This window comes from Centruroides sculpturatus, unplaced genomic scaffold (genome assembly GCF_000671375.1).
Source record: "Centruroides sculpturatus isolate CEXI.00-Female unplaced genomic scaffold, Cexi_2.0 scaffold841, whole genome shotgun sequence".
Taxonomy (NCBI): domain Eukaryota; kingdom Metazoa; phylum Arthropoda; class Arachnida; order Scorpiones; family Buthidae; genus Centruroides; species Centruroides sculpturatus.
The window spans coordinates 256,621-268,687 of NW_019385220.1; the positions used below are offsets into that span (position 1 = coordinate 256,621).

A 12,067-nucleotide genomic window follows, 5' to 3' on the forward strand; every position below is an offset into this window, starting at 1 on the left:
GGGGAAGTTTTATACATTTATAATAGATACATTTTAAGCCACAACAACTCGTGGCGGGGTCTGCTAGTTATAAATTTATTAGAATGGATAGGCTGTGTTTAATACACTTAAATTCTATACATTATTTATAGCTTTCTCGCTTAATATGTGTTATACACTAATAGAATGTACTATAGTATCTAAGAAATGTTTAACAAATATTATATTTAGTTAAAAATTTCTTTTTACGTATTAATATAATAATTTGTATAAAAATTAGATTTAAAATTTACAGGGTGGGTATGTACTGTACATTATGTCTTGGAAGAAAAATTAAATTTTTCAAAAAGTATAAATGCAATTAATTTAGTAGTAAACGGACTATGAAATACAATATTCAAAATGTTTGCCGTCAGACAAAAATAAATTCTGTAGGCATTCATAAAATTGGTCAATAATACGTCGTCTGATCTCTGCCGAAATTTCTTTCATTACATCTCTGATGCACTTCTAAAGAATCTGAAAGTTGCCATTGGAGAGAAATTTTATCTTTAGTTGTCCGATATTGCCAAGTATAGAGGGTTTAAATCGGGGTTAAACGGGATCGCCTCCAGCCTTTTCCGGTGCGACCAGAGTTATAAATCTGGAACCAAATTCTATGTTTATTGTTTGCTTACTTGTACAGTGTGCACTAACTGTCCCCCTTTCAAATTCTCAAACACAAATCGTTTCTAACAAACTGTTCAAAAATTACATTGTTTTCCCGTCAGGACAAACCGAATATATGCCCCATCCTGTATAACAATTCTACAGTAAATGTTAATAAGAATTTAATGGAAAAAATCACTGTATTTATTTAATTGTATCTTTAAAAATGAAAATATTTGTAATTCTAAGGTATAAAAATTTTGATTAGACAGGATTTTTTTACAATGAGATTTTATGAATTTTTGTAGTAAAGTTTCTAATTTTGTTTTTATTTTTTAGTTTAGAAATGTGTAAATCTAAGTGGAAATGTTTATTACTATCAAATTATGTCTATAAAAAATTAAATATGAAGTTAAATCGAAATTAAGTGTTAATAATTGAGAGAACACAAGTTACTTCCTGAAGCTGGAATCAAAAGTTATTTTTATTGGCACAGATAGCAATAAAAATAACTTTTATTGCTCTATTTCTAGTTTTTTCACGTTTTCAATGCAATCGTGTAAGATCTTTCTTCCTTAATTATTTTTTTCAAGTTTATAATTGACTTATAAAGAAGATTTCAGATGTTCTTATTCAATATAAATAATATCACAACGTATACTGTATATAATATCGAAATATGGAAATGAAAAATGTCGGTGTTAAATTTACATACATTATAAATAAATAAATATTTTAATAGAACATAAAATAAAAATTTTATTACAAATTCTTAATTAATGTTTAACGAGGCTTAACTAATTATCAACAATATACAAAATGCACAACTTCATTCTGTTTCTAAATTGGACGTTTTCACATTTGAACGTTAAACACGCAAGAGATAGTTACATTTACACGGTATCAGATCATTAATTTTGTGGCGTTTAATAATAATGGTGTGATTAGGCTGCAGAAAGCATCTTCACAAATGTGCAGAACTTCTACTTTGAAGCTTCTCGACATTTAAAAAATATTGTTGTAAATTATATATAAATGATCATTCTTAAAACTTTATTAATACGACTCTTTTCTTGTTAATATATCGTTTTGCATATATGCAAATCGCTTGAAAAATATTTTATACACCTCAAACTTTGAGGCACGTCATCGATTTTTGCACTCGGCTTTGACATGCGGAAAAAAATAATATAATAGAAAGGACGGAAATTCCTTGTAATACGTTTAAAAACTTTCAATTATTTTGCATTTTCTGCAATTCTTCACGCGTAACAGCCAAGTTTTTTTTGTTTTTTTTTATTTTTTTTGATATTTTTGGTACGAGAAAGAGCGAAAATATATCATTCTCCGTTTCTCAGGCAGATATGTCTGCTAATAATAATTCTGTTGAAAAACTAATTTGCTCTATTGGATTATCAACCCAACTACTGTATTTACACAGTCCTGAGCAATGCTGGCAGTATATGTCAGATAATAATATCTAACATTCGTATTTGACGAGGACAAGGCGAAAGTCGAGATGTCCTCTAGAATGTTGGACTAGGTTATCTGTTTGCGTATTTCAATCTTAATTTTTAATCTCTTTCGATATGAGTCCATCTGCTAGGATAATTTGGATTGTGCCGTTTGTGTGAAGGACGATGAAAATCGTCCGGTCTTTTAGGACATTTTCCTGTATTTACGTCGAAATCGCCGTATTCGCATTCGGGTCTATGGCAATGATGAATTTCGACGCATCTGGAAGGTCACATAATTATTTTAAAATTTAAAAATCATAATTAATATATTATTTTAAGTACCTTCTTTCTACTTCGGATAACGCCTCTCTTCCTCTTTTAACCTTCAAACAAGGTTTATGGCGATCGAAGCAATCGCAAGTGCATCTTCCATCTGTGTAATTTCTTCTTGCGTACGGAAATGGGCAATCTCTGCACCTGAAATATTTACAATTTTAAATTATAAATCCGAGCAACGGGTTTAAGTTTATAAAAGTATTCACAGTGAAGCTTGTTTTATTTTGAATCACTGAGTTGTCATTGGCAAAGTCGCAAAATTTTCTAACAAGATAACCTTTATATTGGAAATATTATTAAATATAATTTTTGGGAGTTTTCCAAGTAAAACTATAAAAATTTTTTCCTTAAAAATATTAATATTTTTATTTCAATCAATTTTTAAAAAATCTAAACCATATTCCCGCCTTTTTCATTCACAATAAATAAATAAAATCAAAAGCTCGAAATGCATATCCTATTTAGACATAATTTATCGATGTATATCTAATAGTTTCCTAAATACAAGATAGAATGAAAATACAAGAAAAATAAAAGATGCAAATTAAATACATTAAACTTAAAACATCATTATTATCGTCGAAAATTTATATTAATTGCGGGGAAAATCGTACTTAAGAAGTTGATATCAGCATATATCCTGTCACAGTGTTTGTTTAAAATAAACACACGTTTAAATTTCATATGCATTAAACTTGTTAAATAAACAACATTTTAGTATCAAATATTACAATCTTTTGAGGAAAAATGTGCAATATCATTATCTTAAATGATTTATATTTTATCTCGCATTTAATATTAATAAAATACATTTTAATATAAATAGCTTGGATTATTAAATTGTAATCCGCATGTATTTCTCATACAATAGATTGTATAAGAAATGTATAATATAACAAACTGTATATTTTAAAAGAATTAAATATATATAATATACAAAGAGTATACAAATTGCAAAATATATTACACATAGTATATTTAAATACTGTCTATATTTTAAAATATTTGATGTTTTAATGCATTTATTAATTTATTTTTCAGTGTTTATTAAACTATTTTTAACTGTTCGGTAAATTTAAATATGCAATCAAATAATCATTTTAATTGCTGAATTCAACTTATCAAAATATTATAACTTGCATATACATTTTTAACTGTTAATACATAGTAATTTATAGATAGTATTTCAGTTTGATCTTTGTATATACAGTGAGAAACAATATAGTATTATTTATATTTTTGTTTTAATGAACTTATAGGTGAAAGTTTCACAATATAATTGAATAATGTATGTGTATAAAATTCATTTGTGATTAAAGAAATATAAAAAGTTATAGTCGTTATTATCGTAGATTCAATTGAAACTTTTTAGAGTTTTTACTATTTAATAAAATGAAATAAATTATCTGAGTTAAATATTAGTGGTAAATTTTAAAAATATATAGAGTTAATGTATTTCCAATTTGTAAATGTGTATAGTTTCTGAGCCACTTTTTGACGCCTTCCCTGTTATGTTGTGTACAGTATACAGTATTGATGTACAGTACAGTACAGTACTTTCCTTTAATAAGATGCACTGTACAGTACAATAGCTCGTGGACTCCCTGACATCAAAGAAACAACTTTAAAAGTTCTGCAAATATTTTCTAACTGGTAGTTTATCCACATGGTTTGTAAGAAGGCCTATAAGAGAACATTTTAATGCCATCAATGCCACCAAAAAATTCCACGTAAACAACGCTTCGACCCTCACTTCCCTATCGTTTACAGTGATGTATCTTACTTTAAGCGACCTTCCCCCTCCTTTCTTAAACCATACTCATAACTAATGGACGGCCCCTTTATACTGATAATTAATTACTCCAGAAGTCTTTTGTCAATTTCTTGTTAAATTTTGATAATTGCTTCCTTAATTTCTTCAAACGAAGAATAGAGTTCATCATCTTTATAAACTGATGTGACCACAATTGTTCATGCTTTTTTTATATAAATTTTAGAGTAATATTTGTGGTAACTACTATAAAAGTTTTATATTTTTATGTTAAAACCATAATAAAGTTAATTTTAAAATATAATAGAAAATATATATTTTATCATGCCGAAATTTACGACATCTAGATTTAAAATGTTTGAATTATTCCTTTTGTCTAAATAGTGCATACTTTTAAGTCAAATCGATGTCATTATTACTTTTCTCACAAGAAAACTAGAAGAATGACGTCAAATAGACATACACTATTTGGACAAAATGAATGCACCTTTAAAAATTAATGTGTATGACATTTAAAAACTGTCTTTTATAAACAAGAAAGACTTTTAATAATTTCATTTTATTAATAGATAAATTAATATTTATTTATAACGTATGTGTAATGTTTCTATTTATGTCAGTAATAATAGGAAGGCAATTTTTCTTTTCTGCTTATTTTTTGTTTTAGAATAAATTTAAATTTTGAAATATTGATTCTGTATGTTACTTTCCGGCAATTTAAATTTGTCCTTGCTTATTTTTACGAAACAGTCGAATTTTTCTAAACATATTTCATTCAAAGTTGTAATTTACATAAATTACTGTTTGAATTATATTTAAAATCTGATTTTTGGCCTTCATATTAATGTTGGAAATATTTTATCACAAAATATATAGCAGAAATTTAAAGTGGAATATTTTAAAAATAATTATTTAATTTTTATTCAAATATTCTTTTTTCTTAAATTTATTTGCCGTAAATAAATATTTTCCAGGTCATTTTCCGTGATTATAAAAATGTATTTAATATTATTTCTACAGAATTTTTTAAAATAATTTATAAAGACTACTCGAGAATATAATATTTTGTCTCTCACTTGTGTACATAAACACATAGCTGTCATGCTTTATGTAATTCTGCATTGTGGTAAGGCATTATATTACGTCCGGACACGACTATAATATCTTCTGGCTCCCATAAGTGAGATATCTTTTTTTCTCTCTGTTTGTCTCTCTGTGAGAAATACAAAACACGAGAAGTAAAGATATCTATGTATAAGCACGTGCTGAGTATCAACTGGCAGGTAAATAATGTGACTGGCTAGCAAACTATGACAAGCATCGAGCTTAGAAAACTCACTGAGGGTTAGAAGTGTCAGGTGACACGCTGTTTCTCTCCCAGCCCCGAAAACTAAGGGGCGCATAGGATACTAGTGGGAGGTTGGAAAAACATTCGGGATAATTTTTTCTGGTCGATGTCACCACCGGTGCGATAGAGTTACATCTTCCCTCTCCGTCTGATGACCTACAGAAAAACGGGGCGTGGATCCCAGAGTACGTGACAAGTAATATTAACAGGCCTATTGCAATTAAGGAAATGCTAGACTATCTCCGATGTTGTCAGCTGTGTTTTAATATATCAGAAATATATGTAGGGACTATCTCTTATCAGTTCCACTAAAGTTATTGCAGATTACACGATACAGAAAACGAACTGTATTTTATCGCATTGAGCTTGTCAAATGACTTGTGTATAGACTGAAAAACATTATCGAATCTAAACTACGTCATTAAATTGAAACAGTTTAAATAATTATTACAGGATAAATAAGTATTATACTAATAAAATTTAATCAAATATCAGCTAAGGAATGATGTGCGAAATGATTAAATATTGAATAAAGATATCTAATTTCAGTTTTTTAATTCATTTTTTTTTCTATTCTCTACTGTTGAAGGAAAAAGAAAAACTTGATGTTATTTAACGATAGTCTGAATTCAACAGTTTTTTTAAATAACATAAACCAGTTTCTTGTTTATTTATACGTATTACCGAGATTAAATTTTTAACCTTTCATTGTTCGAATAGCTCGTATAAATACAAATATAAATATATAAACATGCGTTATGCGTTATTTTAAAAGATAAACTTATATTCTTTAATATTATTTATATTACATAATTGTCTAAGGTTTATAAACGAGAAGCAACGTGGCGACTCAGGAAGTATAGAGAGATAAGAGTATCTTTATGAGGTCTACATGGTATTGGATTTTCTAAAGGGTCACGAACTGAACCCTTTGATTTCATAGCTTAGAAACAAATCTGATTTATTGCTTTGAACTTCAGTTATATAAAGTTACTACTGTCTCCTCATTAAAAAAATAGACAATTATGTATTAACTGTTTTGCAAATCGACTAATAATGAGTCATTTTTCTATCTATATACGCTCGTATAATGATGTATTTTATTATATATATAATAAAAATATAACGGTTTTAGTACTGTGTTGAAAACGCCTTACCGAAACAGAGATGTTTATTATTCTATTTTGTCAAAGTTTATATAAATATGGAGGATCTACTGTGTCTTGGCAAATATTGCTTATGTTCGACAGGACCACCTACCGAAACTCATCAAACCCCCACAGCTACTAAAACGAAAAATCATCCAGATGTGAAAAACGTCCCCTTGCAGATACCGGCATATCCGAGACGTAAAATTTTGGGTGGAGAAGAAATGAAACCTGAGTTTTCCAGTTATTTAGTTTCCAAAAAATACATTCATCGATTGAGATAACCAGCCTCGACCCAGTAAGATGGCTTTCTTTCGAGATTATCATTCCATTGAATGACGGGTAGCCTATACTTTTTCTAAAGAAAAAAAAAAAAAAAAAAAAAAAAGGAANAAAAAAAAAAAAAAAAAAAAAAAAAAAAAAAAAAAAAAAAAAAAAAAAAAAAAAAAAAAAAAAAAAACGCATTGCAATCTTTAATTTATAAATGAAGAATAAAAAAGAATAAATATGTTGATAACAGTATTTTCTAATTTCTCGAATTTCGAGCAATGATATCTGAATAGGAAATGTTTCTCTGCAATATCTAAACTGACAACCTGTCACGAATGATGTTAATCACGTAACTTCCCTACCCTTTTCTATCGCCATTTGCAGTATAACAATTAATAACTGATCAGCAATGTCACCGAAGATGAATTAATTACTCCATTTTTCTTTAATTATTAACTTCTATTCTCCGCCCTCCCTTCGGGGAAAAATCGTGTATCGAAGACAAGATGTGCATAATGCGATTAAACTGTACACCTGCGGGCTCAAAAAAATAAGGATTCATTGAAATTATAAAAACACGCGATATAAATTTACATATAAAAAGATAAGTAATATTAAAGGGAAATCGCATACAGAGCAGTTTCTTGGTACCAGGAACAAAATTATTTTTATTTTTTGATTAATTAGGCCAAACAGTATGTGAATATGTTACATAAACATTCGCTGAATCTCTTCAATTAATTAAAATTGAGCGCATTTTCCTCTAAAATGAGAGCGTAATAAATTTTGGTAGATTTAATATATTTTATATTTAAACATTTTAATTTTATCTTAATCAATAAATAATAAAGATATATAACATTTTTAAACCATAACTCATAATTCATTTCAGGTTCAATTTAATTAATCATAAATGTTATTTATGAATAATGCAAGCTTATATCTAGAAGTTATTGAAAGAGTAAATTATAGATAAATAATTTTACTGATTTAGACTCACCTGGTGTAACCAACAGGGCGATCTTCTTCTTTATTAGAAACGTGAGGCGATTCCTGGATTCTGGGTACATCATTGATTGGTTGACATTCACATTCCGTATGGTTAATGAAGAGTAGTTTTTCAACGGAGTTGCTGAGGCCCACATTTTTGTTATGTCGTCCCAAATGAATAGTCTACGCAAAGAAAAAGAAATAACCGAACTAATTAAAATCGAGAAAATATTCGAATTAAGAGAAAAACATTTTGGAATGTTTTGATAACTTTCCGTCTGATTCTTTTTAAAGTGACTAGACAAGTTATTCATTGCTCTCATTCCAGAGTTCGTGCCAAAACATATAAAACTTATGTTTTATATGTTTTGTAATAAGATCAGTGGAGATCCTTAGAAAATCTCTTGTTTGATCTGTTTTAACGATTCAAATGATCAAACGCTGTTGTTAATAGGGATGAAAATTGTCATTTCTGTAAAAACTAAATGATAACAGATTGTCTGAATGCTATAATAAGAACAAGTTTTATTCATAGAAATTACAAATATCTTAATATTAAATTAAGTCTTGATAAATAAACTGTAAAATTTCATTATAAGTATTTATATTAATAATTTACAATATAAATATTATTTAAGAATTGATATTAAAATTATTAAAGGCAATTTAATAAAGGATTTTATTAATTATTTGTAGAAGGACTTACATAAAAAGATAGAGTTACTTCTTGGACGGAATGCGCTACACATTCAAAAGCATCGTTATCGCAGCAACCACTTTCGTCCCCACATCTGTGCAACAGAGTGCATCTCNAAATTGAAATTTTCGTAAATAATTTTGTAGAAACTCTAAAAAGTTTTTGAGCCTTCAGTCACTGTAAATCACTGACCTTTAAAGGGTCTAACTATGTCAAGGCGTTACAAATAAATCGAGTCATTTATAACACCTGCCCATTATGTTTGGTATTTTCTCATACGAACAAATCTAAAGAGAAGTTTTGTTTTCTACATTCATCTCTCGTCTTGTTAATAACCGCATTTGACACAAAAGGTCATTTAATGCTAACGATTTCCACCTGCGAAGTATAACCACCTCCTACCGAGAGACAATGCGAGAACAGAAAATTCTTTGCAAATATTAATGTAAAGAGGAAATGAACAACATCGCGGTTATTACGACAAAGAAATTTATTTAATCAAAGGCACGTAAATTTAGATAAGGAAAGAGCCTATTACTTCATAAATAAATAGAAAGCGTTACAGAATCCCGATGCGAGTGTAGAAGTAGAATTTTATATTGCTGTTTCTCATTAAAAGTAGATTAGAAAACATGTATAGGTCGTATCCGCTTCGGATATAATCCATTTAAATATTACAGGCTAAAAGTTTGAGTGTGTATAAACAACCATTAAAATCTTTAGATTCTTATTCCCGCAGTTAAGGTGAGATATTTGATCGTAAACTGCAAACACCCACCGAGTTATTATACACGTGTAGAACACGTGTCGATTGGGTCAAAGTGGGACTTAGAATAACTACGAAGGAAGATTTAGTTTCTTCTCCCATTTTCCTTTTACTTTTTTACGTAAAGTTCTATTAAATATTTTATTTATTTTTTGCTATATATTTATACTGTTACGACATATCGACTTGACTTTTTATTATATAATATGATCGGAAAATAAATTAATTAATGCCAATATTATATAATAAATGCACAATTTATTTATTTTTACAAAAGATACAAGGAAGGAAAAAATAAGTTCTCTCTATACTTCTAAAACATTTGCTATTTTTATCAATAACTTTTCAACTATTCTATTTTATTAATGTTAACATGAGATCCAGATATAATTAACTAATGATTTTCAGTACAAAATATCACTTTACGGATGATAAATATTTCAATTCACTTAGGTTCCAGTTAGCTGGGATTTTATTCATTAACAAGTGAAAATAAATTTTCCTAATTTTGTTATAAATAAAATAATAAGCTAATGATAGAGATCCAGTATCACAACCTGCTGTAAAATGTTTGCAAACAATTTCTCGGTTGTCCAAAACCATGAATTCCCAGGTGATAAATGGTAGCAATTTACTTTTCCGGACTCCACCCATAAATATCCTAACAAGATGATCCCGTTAACCTGGTTACATTAGAACAGAACAGAAAATTTATCGCATTTTAATATATTTTTTTAAAATCTTTGTTTTATGGCGTTATATAATGTTTATCGCCATTCCGTAACCATAAAAGTTAATATTAAAAAACCAAAACAGGCGAAACCAGAAACTTTTTCTGGAAAAAAAAACCAAAAAACAAAAACTCAGCCCACGCCATATTATTGAAACTAAATCATAAATCAGGAGCGTTTTTTGTCATTCAGAAGTAATTTTAAACCCAAGAAGAAATGAATAATTTGTTTTTTTCAGTTATTTCTTTGCTTTTATTTGTTGTAAATAATCTAAATAGTGAATAAATAAATACAAAGTGATAACCATGATCGAGAAGAGCTTACACAGATCAGTATTTAATTTATAACACTGTCAAGCTGGTTTGCAGAATATTAAAAATTACATCTAGTGAAAGACCTCGATTAAGAGCTACTTAATACGATCATCAATTATATTTATTCTTCGTTATTTTTTTTGTCATCGCCTTCGATGATAAATAAAATAATTAGAAATAATAATCTTCTAAAAGGTCAATTGCTTTCGTTCAAACTATTAATATAAAATAAAATTAGACAGAATTATGAATCTCTTGATATTAATATTAACTTTTGGGTCTAACACGTGCTAAATCATTAGAGAATGACGTGTAAAAATAGAATCACTCCGACTTACAAATTTAGTATCGTGTTACATTGCTACGAGATCCACTTTCAATGAATAATACTCGATGCTAAAAAAGCCATATCGTAGGTCAAATAGGCCAGACATGGCGCCTATTCGATACAACCTTACAATAATGGCTGTCTAAAAGGTCAAACTGAAAAAAAATAGAAATTATTCTTTCATAAATTTAGAAAAGAATGGATTTAATGTAATAATTTCATAATTTATAATAATAAATTTAAATAAAGAAATATTTATGTGTAAGCCTTTGATAATTATGTAAGACACTAAATTCTATTTTATTTTTAATTTTATTGGAAGAATTCTTGAAATTTTTATTTTGTCTAGAAATAATGAACTTTATTTTTCAAAGAAATTTAAAAAAAATAAATTGAAATTTTCGTAAATAATTTTGTAGAAACTCTAAAAAGTTTTTGAGCCTTCAGTCACTGTAAATCACTGACCTTTAAAGGGTCTAACTATGTCAAGGCGCTACAAATAAATCGAGTCATTTATAACACCTGCCCATTATGTTTGGTATTTTCTCATACGAACAAATCTAAAGAGAAGTTTTGTTTTCTACATTCATCTCTCGTCTTGTTAATAACCGCATTTGACACAAAAGGTCATTTAATGCTAACGATTTCCACCTGCGAAGTATAACCACCTCCTACCGAGAGACAATGCGAGAACAGAAAATTCTTTGCAAATATTAATGTAAAGAGGAAATGAACAACATCGCGGTTATTACGACAAAGAAATTTATTTAATCAAAGGCACGTAAATTTAGATAAGGAAAGAGCCTATTACTTCATAAATAAATAGAAAGCGTTACAGAATCCCGATGCGAGTGTAGAAGTAGAATTTTATATTGCTGTTTCTCATTAAAAGTAGATTAGAAAACATGTATAGGTCGTATCCGCTTCGGATATAATCCATTTAAATATTACAGGCTAAAAGTTTGAGTGTGTATAAACAACCATTAAAATCTTTAGATTCTTATTCCCGCAGTTAAGGTGAGATATTTGATCGTAAACTGCAAACACCCACCGAGTTATTATACACGTGTAGAACACGTGTCGATTGGGTCAAAGTGGGACTTAGAATAACTACGAAGGAAGATTTAGTTTCTTCTCCCATTTTCCTTTTACTTTTTTACGTAAAGTTCTATTAAATATTTTATTTATTTTTTGCTATATATTTATACTGTTACGACATATCGACTTGACTTTTTATTATATAATATGATCGGAAAATAAATTAATTAATGCCATTATTATTTT

General features: G+C 28.3%; 1 protein-coding gene across 1 annotated transcript in view; it reads right to left on the minus strand.

Annotated features, from left to right (window-relative positions):
• The window catches only part of LOC111636334, a 37,052-nt gene that overhangs the window by 8,046 nt on the left and 16,939 nt on the right, over positions 1-12,067 (minus strand). The window contains exons 4-6 of the mRNA XM_023381555.1: positions 7,958-8,130; positions 2,427-2,561; positions 2,206-2,364 (exon numbers count right to left, since the gene is read on the minus strand). Of these exons, the coding sequence (XP_023237323.1) occupies positions 2,206-2,364; positions 2,427-2,561; positions 7,958-8,130 (467 nt within the window). The remainder of the gene's footprint in view (positions 1-2,205; positions 2,365-2,426; positions 2,562-7,957; positions 8,131-12,067) is intronic.